We start from the raw sequence: 15,556 nt of genomic DNA, 5'->3' as shown, positions 1-15,556 counted from the left end.
TTAAAAATCTCAAAAATCAAATTACAAAGAATAAAATTATTTTGTATATAATAACTTAAATCTTTTTTAACAAACAAGAGGATATAAATTACACTAAGAAACTTTTGTCCCAAAAAGTATGCGTTCGTTTATGCTTACTCGGGTGAATTAATGAAAACCCACCGGGTTGGTCTAATGGTGAACGCGTCTTCCCAAATCAGCTGATTTGGAAGTCGAGAGTTCCAGCGTTCAAGTCCTAGTAAAGCCAGCTATTTTTACACGGATTTGAATACTAGATCGTGGATACCGGTGTTCTTTGGTGGTTAGGTTTTAATTAAACACACATCTCGGGAATGGTCGAACTGAGAATGTACAAGACTACACTTCATTTACACTCATACATATCATCCTCTGAAGTATTATCTAAACGGTAGATACCGGAGGCTAAACAGGAAAAAGAAAGGGTGAAGTAATGGGCCGGCCTCCGTGGCGCGGTGGTAGCATCTCGGCTTTTCATCCGGAGGTCCTGGGTTCGAATCCCGGTCTGTTATATCATTTTCACACGCTACAAAACATTCATCTGCAGCAGTACCTAACGGTGATACTGCAGGTTAAAAAAAGAAAAAAAATAAGGGGTGAAATAGTGGAATGCAACATCATTGGTTGAACGATGGGGAGAAATGGTGTGTTATTCAGTCCAGCCTTATCGGACTTGAGATTCTGTAACTAGAAAAGTGTGCATGTTCTTGTCGCTTTCCTGTTTTGCCTCCGGGAATCACAGTCGGGTATTACTAAAGAGGATAAATGAGGATGATATGTATGAGTGTAGCCTTGTACAGTCTCAGGTCAACCATTTCTGAGATGAGTGGTTAATTGAAACCCACCACCAAAGAACACCAGTATCCACGACCTACTAGGACTTGAACGCTGGAAACTCGACTTCGAAATCAGCTGCTCTGCGAAGACGCGTTCACCACTAGACCAACCCGGTGAGTACTTTCTTATCGCTACCAAACATAAACCTACAACCACTGAAATATAGAAATACTGGAATGTGCACTTGCGTTAGAAATCCGTGCCAACAAAGATAGCTGATTTAGAGGTATACCTCTCTTTCTCTACAGTCCGCTCAAAATGTTTGTGACGATCTCTCTCATCACAAATCGCAAGTTAGCATTGAAATTTTTCTATTAATTAAATAGAATTATGAGATTTTATCACTTAATATTAACTACAATTAAGTTTAATGGAATTACTTTCTGAAGGGACAGTACGTTAGGTACAATGCGCATGCGCTGCACTGTGCGACAATGACAACTACACCTCTAAATCTATCTGTCTCACGTTTGTTTTCCGCTCACGTTGGACATAGGCAGTTCCCATTCCAGTATTTCTATATTTCAGTGCCTACAACAGCCACTACTCCGGCGCTGCCAATATGGAAAAAAATCAAGATCTCCATATGTCAATTCAATTTGAAAGCAAGTAATATTTAGATAAATAATTAATTTTTGTAATGTAAATGTATCGACAATAATTTGAATTCCCAAATCAATCCCGCAACCATTAGAAAATCCCGTTTTTCGGGAAAAATCACGCACATGGGCAAACCCTGTCAATATTATGATATTCAATTGTCGATTACATAATCAAAATAATTAAAGGTGTTTATCATACTAATTACGAATCGTGCGATTTGTAGTGGTGTGCATGTATTGAATAATTTAAGATGATACGTTCAGAACCGAATGATTCAACTCATTTTTACAGTTAATATTTTATTTTCAGTCAGTATGAAATGATTCATGCCAGTGGTTCTAAATGCAAAAAACTTGAAAACTTTTAAAAAAATCCATTGGAAAAAAATTATTATGTAATGAACCCGTCTCAAGATGCTGATACAGCTTATTTTAGAAGAAATTTAAAAAGGTATATATATATATATATATATATATATATATATATATATATATATATATATATATATATATATATATATATATTACCTATAAATATATAAATAAATAGCAGATTTTGTTGCTGATATTTATTTTAGTGAAAAAAAAAAATTATTCGATCAATTTGAGTGAAGAAATAAATTTTGTAAAAAAAATTTTCTTACCTGTGAGGGGTCGCATCCGGTCTTTTACTTTATTTAGGTTTATTTAAGGTTGTTTCTTTATTTAGGTTTCCGGTTTACTTTATTTAGGTTCATCTTTCAGCAAACACTGTATATTATGCTTCCTCCCCCCCTAGTACCTTACTGTGAACTCGCTCACACTACAACACCATTGTTTCCTCGACCGACTACTTCAGTGAGTGACTATTGAACCATCCAGTCTGTTCGTTCATACGCAACCCCTATTGTTACCTTGTTCACAGTCTAATCGACCATGCACAATTCAGCAAAGACCTATTAATTTGAGGTTTATTTTGTACATAATTTTACATTACATAATAACTGGACATATTATTATGGATCAGAGAGAAGAAGATATGATTTGTCAGCTTTTAGAGAGCGTTGACAAAGAAGAGAGGTGATAGGAATAAAAAAACTTTGAAAATCGTGGAACAATTTGGAGGCAAATTTTTCTTGATGAGAGACTTCCTAAACCTATTGACGAGTTGGCATTTTATGTCGATACAAAAGACGATGAAACGTCTACGCGCTCAGTCGCAGGCCTGTCCAGCCCGGTTCCCTTTGGCGTTCAATTCCCTGTTGAGATTTCTTCGAGGCATGTAATCTGTTTATTTAACGTAGTCCTCTATACCCTTCCATTCAAGGAGTCCTCTCATCATAATTCTCTGAGTGTTTTCCAGATTAAACATGACCTCTGCGCCCAAGGCTTCTAGCATCTCTTGGCGTTCATTCTCAAATTGTGTACAACTATAATAAACATGTAAAGGGTCTCCTCCTCGGCACATGTGGGGCAAAGGTGTTGTATTGTATTAATAAAAAAAACTAAGTTATTTTTATTTTACAATTGTTGTGTAATAGCGTTTTTCAATAGCAATTTTTAACAGTAACTTTTGTTTTTACAAATTTTTCACATCCCCAAAAAAAAATTAGGGTTTTGTACACATTAAGTATTTTTCTGACAAATTTAATAATATATTTCTAAATAAAATTGAAAAATTTCTAAGTTTTATTCATTTATTATCCATTTAACAAAGTTATTTTATGTTAAATATAAAAAACAGAATTTTTTACCTCAATTTATTGAATTTCACCCCAGATTTCTTAACAACTACTGCAGATAAGGTTCTGGGACCTATATTATTCCATCTTTCACTAGCCATAACTCGCAAATTAAGCATTTTAAGACATATGTTTATATGAACTTCAATTATTTTCAACAGTAGAAAAGGTTATGAAAGTTCCAGGAGCACTTTGTGATACAATTTGTGTATCCTGAGTTATCTTGGTAACATGCTATTCAAGGAAGGATCTGAAAAAATGTCACTTTGGTGGGAATTGACTGAAAAAGTACATTCACATTATCTCAGTTGATTCACAACAGAGACTGGCTTCTGCAGGTGGGAATTAAGGCAGTTTTTAGAAGAATAGAACCTTGGCAAAAGGTTAGCATTTGTTGCTGGTGAGACTAATTTTATCAGGTATTGAAAAGCAACTAAAAATTGGAGATTTCATTGGAGTCATGATAATCCTACAAAAACAAATAAACATCACAATCATCAAAATCTTTAGAAGCTTAAAATTCTATGGAATAGGAATATGAAAAGCTGGAATTTTATTGAAATGAATCTCTCAGGAGAGAATTTAAGTAAATGATGGAATAAGTGTGGTCAGTTCTAGTAAATTTAATTGATGCAAATGGTAATTTAAATTTAATTTTCATGTTTGTTAGTTGTGCATTCTTACTGATCTCTGTGTGAACGGTTGAACAAAGAATTTGGTGGGACATAAGTTAAAAAAAAAAATATGTGGGGGTGGTCTAATATAGTTGTCACCATTCTTTCTAGAATTAATTCTTATTGACTTTTCCTTTGAGACTACGTTAAAAGCACTGTTTATCCAGCAAATTGATTTGGTAATCTGCAATTGTGCAGTTCATCAAAGTATCAGTCCAACAGCGTTTAGTGTTTTATTGGTTAGCAGATTAATATCTTCAATAGAATACAATTTCTATATTTGACAAGGGCTTGCTAAAACCTGACACCATTTCTAAAAAAAATTAACTCCATTGTTCTTTTGGTTTATTTTTCTTGAAATCTTCCACTGCCTCTTGTATCAACCTTTTGAAGAACGTTTGTTTCTTTACTCTAATCTTCTTTGAGGTTTCTTTTCTGACAACATATCTCCTTCATTAACATCTTGTAGCCATAACTCTAGCTTTCCTTCTTTCTTAAATTGACTTTTCACATTCCATATTAAACCAAATTTTCTTACTCCCTTTTCCCTCTTAAAATCTTCATCACTGCCTCTGTCAGGGCTGATCTAATTCTGTTCCATACCTCTTCCATACAGTGTTCTGAAGTAGGGTTCTCCAGACAATTTTCAATTTCCATCTAAAACTTCATTTGGATTTCTTCATCCTCCAATTTTTTTTTATCAAATCTTTTTTCTGTGATCCTTTTTGTCAGTATAATTATGGTTCCCTTCACAAGAAAGTGATCTGATCCCTTTCCCTTCAGTATTCTAGTATTCTCATTAGAAAGTCTGTCATTCCTTTATTTCACAATGTGGTTGATTTAATCGACTGTCTTACCATCCGGAGATGTCCAAGCACCTTATGTATAACCTTACAGTAGTTCCAGAAGCAAAACAGAAAAAGAAAGGTTAGCTGGGTTTGGAACTGAATGATTCAAACCAATTGAATGAATAATATTACAAAAATAATATAATTAAATTTAGTGAAATAAAATAAAATAATATTTAATAAATTTAAAACATTTCTACTTAATAATAATGGGCTTGTTGTGGGGACTGTGTGTGAGGCTAGAGTGGTGAAGTGATGTGAGCACCTTCTGTGAGGATAGACCAATCATCACCAAATGGTAACAAATAGGGTGCCCCTGAGGAACTGGTGTTGGAGGTGCAATGGGGTGCTCTTAAACAATCATCCGATTTTAAAAATTCAAATGGGGTATTTGTTAGTAGGTTGAAGGCTAACCTTTGCACAGATTAGGTACACTCTCAATCTAACAGACCATGGTTATTCAGAAATGTTGTTATATCTTCGCAACCAATCAAAAATTTTCAAAATTCAAATGGGGTATTTGCTAGTATAATACAAAATCATGATGGAACCAAACCAGAACAAAAATTAACTAATATATTCAGAAAAATCGAGTGGCTTGTGCTATGCCAACCAGGTTGGGCTTGGTGATTGGTGAGCTCCCAGAAACCATCTTTGTAGAGTTTGATGACAGTGCGATTAGTGGTAATGCTGTCAGCATTAGATTGAAGTTCGAGCCCACTATTGTTGAATTTGATGCTTTAGTGTGACAAGGCAAAGTGGAACAGTGTATGCTGCCATTAATATTGTGCTGAGCTGTGACTGAACAGAAACTACAAGGGACTACCCTAGATAGAGCTGTCGTAGATCTGAGCACTCATTTTTGCCAAGGGCCATATCTACATAGCAGAGTCATGTGAGACAATTAGAGAATTTAGCCAATAGTTGTTTTGAACCCAGAAACTTTTTGTATGATTCACATGATAAAAAACATCTGGAGAAACTCAATCGCTTGAGAACTATGTAAGTTAAACTGCCATATTTACAGCTTCCTCATCTGACTCGGTACGTTAAATACATTATATCCATAAGTTTTCGAATTGTGAATTTTTCTCTATCACTATTATTATTTAAAGTATTAAATAATAAAAACAATTATAAAAATTTCAAAACACGACTGCTAAAAACTGAATAAATTGAACTAAAAAAACAACAATAAGTTGAACTAAAAAAAGAAAACAAAGTATGTAAATAAAGGACTAAAAATCATTATGCAGTATTTAATTAAATAAAATAATGGGTGACCAATCAACTTTCAGTCAGTTTTAATTTGTTTAAATATATTTTTCATGTTGCAGAAATGGCAGGCTTTAAGGATGTTTAATTAAATTCTCACCAGTTCTTACATTGTTAAGAAAATTTAGTCCTTCAAGGAAAATATTTAAATGCGTTTGAGGGCTCTGAATAGTAATTGTCCTATAATAGAGAGTTCTGAATAGTAATTATTTTATATTAAAGAGCCCCCTGACTGAATTTAAATATTTTCGTTGAAAGACAAAATTTTTTATTGATGTAACACCTGGTAAGAACTTATCATTAGAAACTTTAAATGCCTACTATTTCTACAACATGAAAAATATATTTAAACAGATTAAAACTATCTGAAAGGTGATAGTCAACCATTATTTTATTTCATTAAATACTGTATAACGATGTTGAGTCTTATTTACATAACTTGTTTTATCTTAGTAAGATTTACTGTCATTTTTTAATTCATTTTACTTATTTTTTTAAAGTTTTTGGTATTTATTATAAAGAATAATTTTACTGCATATGATATAAAAATACTATGTTGCAAATATTAAAAATAAACTTATTATCAACTGTATATTTTTTAAAGTTCTATTGAATTGGGGTTTTTCTAAATTTTAAAATTAAAAACTTTATCAAACAATGATCACAATGTCATTTACATCTTGAAATAAACATCACTTCAATAAGAGAATAAGTAGGTATGTTACTTTTCTTCACTGTGCATATTAAAAGAAGTACTGTTTGTGGTATTTCTTAAAACAAGGAAAGAAAATTTTCTGTTTTATTTAAACATTCTGATATGTTTTCATTACATAATGTGTGTCTATATATGCACAGTCAAAGTGCACGTACATACACAATTAAAAAATCTTAATAGTTTTATCTAGATGTATTTAGTAATCAAAACAAAATTAAAACTTTACTATTAATATTTTACTTTTATAACAACATAATAGTACATTTTATTAAAAAATTAATAACAATGAAGATATTAATAAGTGCATCAATAACTTAAAGAAAATTTAAAACAGTAAATAACTTTATTTTTTTATATAAAATATAACAAAACATTTACAGTACCCTAACACAAATATATTTGTATTACATGAAATATATAAAATCACATTACTTATTGTTAATATAATAACAATTAAAACTTTCTTTGACACATTAAATATACAAATTAAAATGTCTTATTAATAGTAATAATGAAAAAATTGTAAAGGAAAAGTGTAAAGAGTAAAAACTTCAGCGAAATAAACAAATGAAATTTATAGAATGGGTTAACTGAGGATGTAAAATGTAATAATTAAAGTTAACGTTAAAAGATTAGTACAGAACAGAACGGATAGAATTTAAAAAATAAGTAAATACTAGCAATAAACTAAGTTTAATTTAAACTGTAATCTGAAATGACACTAGATGTCATATAATAAAATATTAAACAAGTAAATTTAAGTGCTTTTTACAAGTATGAATAATTTTACAAATTACAACAGCAACTTTGATAAGGCAATTATATTTTTGATAATTAAAAATTAGTAGAAAATGGTTACTCATCCTAATTTAAATTTATTTCAACTTTTTTCCACTGTTCACTCCACACATATAATATTTTATAAATAATTTATGTACACCAATGATTTTTTATAAATCCTCCATACATAAACCTTTGTATATAGTTCATTATAGTAATATAAATAAATATTTAATAATATCAATATAATAACGACTAGACTAATATTTAAATATTGCTGAATAAAACTGGTACCTAAAACCACCATTATTAATAATCATACAAATCTATATTCAATAATAAGTTATTTTCCATAAATAAATCAATAAAAACATATAATAATATCATAAATGTTACAACTAAAATAAATTTGTGCGATACAAATAATGTAACAGCATTATTGATTTCATATTCAGTACGTACTGGTAACAATTTTCTAGTAATATTTTGATGTATCTTTAATTTTGAAGATAGTACATGTTTTTGATCTTCTTTTAACAGATGATAATACTGTCGAATTATAACCATTACTGTTTTGTATGGTAAAAGATGTAATGATTCTGCAGGTATAGCCTAAAAAAAAATATTTTAATGTAATTTACAATAAGACCTAAGTTTAAATGTACATAATTAATGATTAGTTTAAATGTCACATTGCATCTTTATAGACAAAGGTTTTCCTGTAGGACTGTTTAATAATTTGTAATAAATACAAGCTTTTGAATAAAATTTTAGTGAAGATTGAAGAAAATGTAAACAGTTGGATAAACTTACACACAGGTCATACAAACCTTCTGTCATGTACTGAAGGTATTGATTGATGAAATTGTGAAACATGATTAGTGTCTTAACCCATTTGCAGCTGAAGATGTGATAACGCAATGTAATTTGTTATGCATTATTATTACATGAAATAACATTTTTTTTACTGTTTTTAAGTAGCTTGTTTTTATAACAATGATGCATATTAATAAATAGGAAAAACGTTTTTGTTGGTAATAATTATTTTATGTTATTGTTCACTAAATTTAATAATTTTCTGCTTCTTCTGAGATGACCTACAAATAATTTATAAACTCAAAAATAGTGACAGTTTTTCTTTGTAAATTTGTCTTATTGTCAATTATTTATTATGACTATATCCAGACAGAAAAAACTTAATGTTGTTTTTTCACAACTTCTACAGCAGTGATTATTCAGAATGACTCATTGTTATTAGTGTTAAGAATGTTTATTCATCACATAAACACAGTGCAGTTTTATATTGATCTTTTGAATAAAAACTTAGCAAATATGGTGTTTTTGTTCATCACCTTTCAATAGATGAACATATGACCCATACTTTGGTTGCCATTCTTGTAAAATATTTATGAAAGGAAAACCTGTGTGCTTTGGCTACAAAGTGTGGTGTTCTTCACAAGGATACATTTCCAACTATTCTCTTTATCAAGGAAAAGATGCAGAAGTAGTTTCTAGCCTTGGATTAGGTTCTTCAGTTGTTCAAAATTTATTGTGCATTGTAGACAATCCTGGAATGCACAGCATTTATTTTGATAGATTCTTTTAGTTCGATTAAAATTATTAAGTTTACTGAAGGAAGGTTTTTTTTTCAACTGGAACTGTTATTGAAAATAGAATTCAAAACTCCCCTTTGGAAGATTCTTGTTTTTTTTGTAAGGAACCTTTTGGGACATGATTATCAATTTGATTCCATCAATTCAATTTACAAACTGGAACAACTTTCCTGTTACTCTAATTATAAATTTTCAGTTCAGTCAACTTCAGAATAATGTCAAAAGGTATTCTAAAGTGAAAAAAAAAAGAAAATTTCAATTCAACAGCCAGATCTCATCAATCAATACAATCACTATATGGGTGGGGTTTATTCATTGGACAATGGTGTCAGCAACTAATGAATAACAATGAAAGGAAAAAATGATGGTGGCCTTTGTTTTCAAACTTTCTTGATGTAGCTTTAGTAAATTCATGGAATTTTTATCAATATATCTATAAGGAACAAATCGAGAACAAAGAACAACTCAAATTTTGACAACTTGTAGTTACCGCATTATCATCAAAGGCAAATAACACAGAAGAAATTGCTATTCCACAAATAAAGACTTGAATGAGCAACAAGTTTTCAACTGCAACAACTTAGCAACACTCAGTTGAGAAGCATATTCCTGAAAAAAGTGTAAGTAATAGAAGAATCCGCTGCGAACAATTTTTTTTTTTTTAAGTGTAAAGTTGGACTTCACCCAAAATGTTTTATTCATTACCATAAAAAATAAACTTATTACCATAAAATAAATAATATTCATATATTTATTTTGTATACTGAAATAAATCATAAACATTTCATTTATATTGTATCCTAAGTTCTGTTTGTTTAGTTTTATTTAGATTTGTAAATATAAAAACATAGTAAGCTAAATCAGTTTGCGTTAATTTAGAAAACCTTTCCTGTAGAAGTTGTGTTTTCCGCAACATTTCATAAATTGATAAACATATCTGAGGATCAAAAATCATATATATAATTCAGAAGCATCTATAAACCTAAGAAAGTAATAAAAAATCATATTATGATTTCATGACCAGTGCATCAGAGTGCGGCAAAATATGGGTTAATATTAGATTCATTACTGAAATGGTAAATATTGATTAATTAACAGTAAAACTAATTTTGCAAGGGAAACTGAACTAGAAAATATAAAAATGAGAACAGTGTTGTAACTAGGATCATCAATGTGACAATTCAGAGAAAAAGATGAATTATTAATAACTGTAAGGATTTATGAAAGTAAATTGAATTCAACTAAACATCGTTTAATTTAAATAGCTTGGGAAAAGCAAGAATAGAAACATAAAAATCTATATGTTGATAATATCACAACAGAATATTAATCAAAATTGATTTCTAAACTAAAGTATTTGTAATTTCATCTGGCTTTATTTAAAATAATAACCAGTTTCCCTAGAAAAATTAATGATAGTAATATTATTATAGTCATTAAAAAGAAAATGAAAAAAGAAAATAATAACCAAAATCGAATTAATTAAAAAAAATCCATCTGTTTGGAAAATTTTACAATCAGTACAACTTGGTAGTTAGAGATAATGAGATAAAATATTGAGGTAAGGGAATATAATAAACCAGAAGTTGCATCAATTTTTTATTTAGGTAATTACAAAGGAAAGTAATGCTGACACTAAAAGCAGACTTACACAAGCAAGGAGAGTTTTCATTTTAAAAAGAAATCTCCTATTATGAAATTTAGATATTACAAAGACATTCTTGAAAATATTCATTAGGATATTGTGCATTATGATAATGAAAGTAGTAAGAACAGAAAGGGAAAGAATATGTCTTTGAATTGGATTAATTAAGATGAAAATTGGGTGGGTTGTTAAAATGTAAAATAAAGAGGTCTTAAACTGAATAAGAAAGGGGAATAATTAGTGGCAGGATCTTGTAAAGAGATCGGTAGGCTCTGTATTAAGACATCCAGATTAAGATAATTTGGTGATAGGGGATTGTGTAAAAAGTAAAAACTGTAGAGGAAGGTAAAGATTGAAAGACACAAAACAGACAATTGAGGGTCTAGGATATAATAAATATGCAGTGGTTAAAAGATTATTAGTACAGGAGAAGAGCATTAAACTGACAGATGACACAAAAAAAAAACCAAGATGATATGACTACTTTGAAAATTAAATTGTTGAACAATAAGCTGCTAATTAACAGTAAATATAATATGAAATTAAAAAGTGTATTTGTTGAGTTTTTAAACAATTTAATGTTTAATAAACTTCATAATAAAGATTTCAGACCTAATTAAAATAAAGAGTTAGAAAATATTTATGAAACTAATTTGTATGAGATTTCACCATTTTTCAAATGCAAATTAAATGTATAATGTTTGTCAGTTGAGGATCCATTAACATGGCCTAATAATGAACCATCAATTTGTTTTAAAAATAGGTTGTAATAAAACTTATTAGTGCAATTTAAAAAATAATTCATCCAAACATTATGAGGAAGTCATGCAGTGACAAAACAAATTATATGGTTCATTATCTTAAGAAACATTAACTGTGATGAATGCATTTTAACTTTATGTATCTACAAGCGGTACTGCTACTTTAATGTAATGTTGATCCTCAGTTTGAGTAAAAATAATGTTACAATTATAAAACAAATTACCAGATTCATTTATGGATAACAGTTAATTCTGATTACTGTATACAATTTATTTTAAGTAGTCCTGGCAACTTGATATAAAATTATAGGACACATAAATATGGAAAGCATAAGTTATTCTAAGAGCCAGTATTTATCGCAACTACTGAGGAACGACAATATTGATCTGGTTGCAATCCAGGAAACAAATTGTAACACTGAGGAACAATTGCAGAGAAGAGGTAAAATACCTGGATATGAATTAGTTGGTGCCATATACCATGATGCATACGGTGTTGCTACTTACATTAGGCATGATATAGAAAATGCCACTCTCATCTCCACCTCCAAGAACAATGAAATTCATAATGTTGTAGTTAAAATTGGAAGTATAACAGTGTCCAATATCTATAAACCACCAGCTGTATCATGGCCAATGTCAGTAATCCAAATACAGCCTCATCCTGCGGTCTGCTTGGGTGATTTTAATAGCCACCATGAGCAATGGAAATATAAGGATTGTGATGCTAATGGTGAGGCTCTGGTGAGATGGGCTGAGGATGAGAATCTTAGTCTTGTCTTTGATGCTAAAGACCAATTTACTTTTAAATCAGCGGCTTGGAGGTAGGAGTATAACCCGAATCTCTGTTTCACCTCAACTGACAGCAAAGGTCGGCTGTTGCTAGTCACCTGAAAAGTTCTCTGCGACTTTTCCCACAGCCAGCACCGTCCAATTATTATAGAGGCAGGTAGCCGAATTTCTCTCGTGACCTCTGTACCCTGCCCTAGATGGAACTTCAGAAAGGCTAATTGGGAAAATTTTTCTAGGGGTCTGGATAAATGCCTAGGTTGGATACCACCAATCAGCAAAAACTATAGCAGATTTATTGGAGCAGTAACAAGTACTGCTAAGAAGTGCATCCCTAAAGGGTTTCACAGAGAATATGTCCCAGGGTGGTCCCAAAATAGCGAAGTTCTCTACCAAAGCTTCCTCGAGACAGGCGATCAAGAGGTGGCAGACGAGCTTCTCCATAGCCTTGATGCTGCAAGACAACAGAAGTGTTCGGAAACGGTGGAAAGCCTGAACTTTCAGACCTCGAGTAGTTATGCAAGGACTCTGAAGAAAATTAGGAAGCGTATCTCCTATTCAGAGACCAAAAGCAGGTGACTTCCCAAACACTGTGGCATCCCACGTAGTGGCAACATCCAGAGCACCAAGAGACAGAGTACACGCAATTGAGATAAAACGTGAACTAAGGAACTTCAGGAGGAAGGTAGGAGATACTGAGTACACCAACTCTTTTACATTTTAAGAGATTAAGTCGGTGCTCAAAGATGTTGCTACAGGGTTTGATGCTATTAATGTGGAACTTTTATTAAACTGCGGAAAATACGTAAAACTTTGGCTAGCCAGATTCTTCACCGACATAATGCAGACCGGTAGCGTGCCTAGAGAGCTCAAGCGATTGAATGTAGTAGCAATTTTGAAACTGGGGAAACCAGCAAACTTACCTAAGAGTTACATGCCTATAGCATTGCTATCAATGACATATAAATTACTAGAAAGGCTTATCTGCAACAGAATCTGTCAGAGGATATATGATGTTATACCAATTGAACAAGCAGGCTTTAGGCCAAAATGAAGTTGCACCGACCAGGTTCTCTTGCTCACAACATACATTGAAGCAGAGTTCCAAAGAAATCTTAAAACCTCTGCTACATTCGTTGATTTATCAGCCACTTACGACACTGTCTGGAGAGAAGGCTTGATTTGTAAGGTCCTCCATGTAATCCCATGCAAACTAACAGCTCGCCTCCTTAATAACATGTTGAATGACAGAATGTTCCAAGTTATCATGGGATCCGATATAAGCTCACCGAGGAAACTCAAGAATGGCCTGCCACAAAGGTCTGTACTTGCGCCTCTCCTTTTCAGCTTCTATGTTGCGGACATGCCAGAGACAAGATCTAAAAAGCATGGCTACGCCGATGACTGGGTGCTAACAATAAAATGTAGATCATTTGAAGAGTTGGAGGAGGTCCTGATGGCTAACTTGGAGAAACTGGGGAGGTACTTCCGTAGATGGCGCCTCCAACCAAATGCTAGTAAAACAGAGGTGTCATGCTTCCATCTGAGTAACAAGTTTGCTAATAGGGAGTTTAAAATTCTATTTGAGGATACATGGCTCTTTCACACTAAAACACCGAAATACTTAGGCGTGACACTTGATAGAACGCTTTCATTTAAGGAGCACCTAATGAAAACTGCAGGGAAATTGAGAGCGAGAAACAACAAAATACATAAGCTCTGTGGAACGACGTGGGGAGCATCGGCTTCCACTTTGCGCACATCGGCTCTGAGCCTGTCTTCTCGGCTGCTGAATATTGTGTGCCAGTGTAGCTTAACAGCCCTTATGTTCGTAGAATTGATGCTCAACTTAATAACACTATGAGAATGATTGCCAGGGTTATCAGGTCTACTCCCGTGGAATGGCTCCTCGTATTGAGCCACATATCACAGATTATGGACAATCAAAACCTGCCAATACATGAGGACATTGAGGATGACAATCGTGGTTGCCTTCGATCTAGAAAGCCACCTATCAAAACAGCAATTGCTGCTACAGAGGAACGGATTTGGCCTAATTGATGCCTGGCGTCGAGAATGGACCACAAAACAGAATAACCAAATCCAATGTATTACTCAAAGGCCGCCTGGTTTTGGCTTGCCACGTAAGACATGGTCAACGCTAAACAGAATACAGACTCAGCATGGTAGGTGTGCCTATTTCTTGTATAAATGGGGTAAAACAACAACTCCCCTTTGTGAGTGTGGTGAAAATCAAACTATCAGATACATCACAGAAATTTGCCCTAGGACAACTTATGAAGGAAATCCTGAAGATTTCCTGATGGCGACTCCAGAATCGGTAGCATATATTAGTTTGTTAAATCTTTGTTTATAATTATGACTGTAATTGGTGTTATGTTTTAGTGCCATACGCTAAATAAATATCTTCTAAAATATAGTACTCGTGTACTATATTTTATTCGTGTAAGATATAGTAGATATTGTCTATCAAGATACTTGCAATGTCAGCAGGCCCGCAACCTTCAGTTGGTGATCATTTATTATGGCATTGTGAATTTCTATGATGTTTCGTAGGTCGTAATGGTTTGGGCGTCCTGAGAGTTCATTGTCATCTTAAATACATGTACGACCACATTTAAATTTAGCAGCCTACTTTTTTACCACTGAAAAGAAAGTGGAAAATACTGTAAAGTGTTATCTATCTCTTTTTTTAAGTCTGTCGGGGTTAAAACTTTTAAAATAAGGTAATTTATACTAGTTAAGAAAGTACTTATAAATAAAGTAACTCAAAGTTAAATTTTATCTATTTTCATTTATCAGAAAATATCAAACTTGCTTGCTTTACTTGATTGCCAGAAACAAGCAACTAAACACATGATCTGAAAAAAAAATTGAACCGACATAAAGACCATATAATGTGACGCATGTCTTATAGAATTATAAGATTCCCTTTGTCCCTATCGATGCTGTATATTATATATAATGTTTATTGGATCTGAAAGAGTTCAAAAAGATATCTTGATTTTTGACAGGCAGGGCGATTTTTGTTATATGGTCTTCTACACAAGATCATATAACACCATCTAATGTGATGCAACATATAGAATATCAGGATTCCCTGTATCCCTACCTACCCACTGGACGATGAGAAATTCTTTTTTTTGTCAATTTTCTGCATCTACAAAGTTTTTTCAACATCATGGCATCACTATGAAAGGCAGCTGCATCAATTACAACACAATTTATTTCAATCAGGTTAATAGGAAAAAAGGTTA

At 32.2% G+C, this 15,556-nt stretch overlaps 1 protein-coding gene across 1 annotated transcript in view; it reads right to left on the bottom strand.

The window, feature by feature from the left end:
- Positions 1 to 7,218: 7,218 nt before the first annotated feature.
- Positions 7,219 to 15,556, bottom strand: part of LOC142322752 (uncharacterized) — a 92,923-nt gene continuing 84,585 nt past the window's right edge. Inside the window, exon 22 of the mRNA XM_075361826.1 lies at positions 7,219 to 8,082. Coding sequence (XP_075217941.1) covers positions 7,780 to 8,082 — 303 coding nt within the window. The 3' untranslated portion in view covers positions 7,219 to 7,779. The remainder of the gene's footprint in view (positions 8,083 to 15,556) is intronic.

Source organism: Lycorma delicatula, chromosome 4 (genome assembly GCF_047948215.1).
Source record: "Lycorma delicatula isolate Av1 chromosome 4, ASM4794821v1, whole genome shotgun sequence".
Taxonomy (NCBI): domain Eukaryota; kingdom Metazoa; phylum Arthropoda; class Insecta; order Hemiptera; family Fulgoridae; genus Lycorma; species Lycorma delicatula.
The sequence above is the reverse complement of the archived record's forward strand: the minus strand, read 5'-3'. Positions and strand labels throughout refer to the sequence as shown.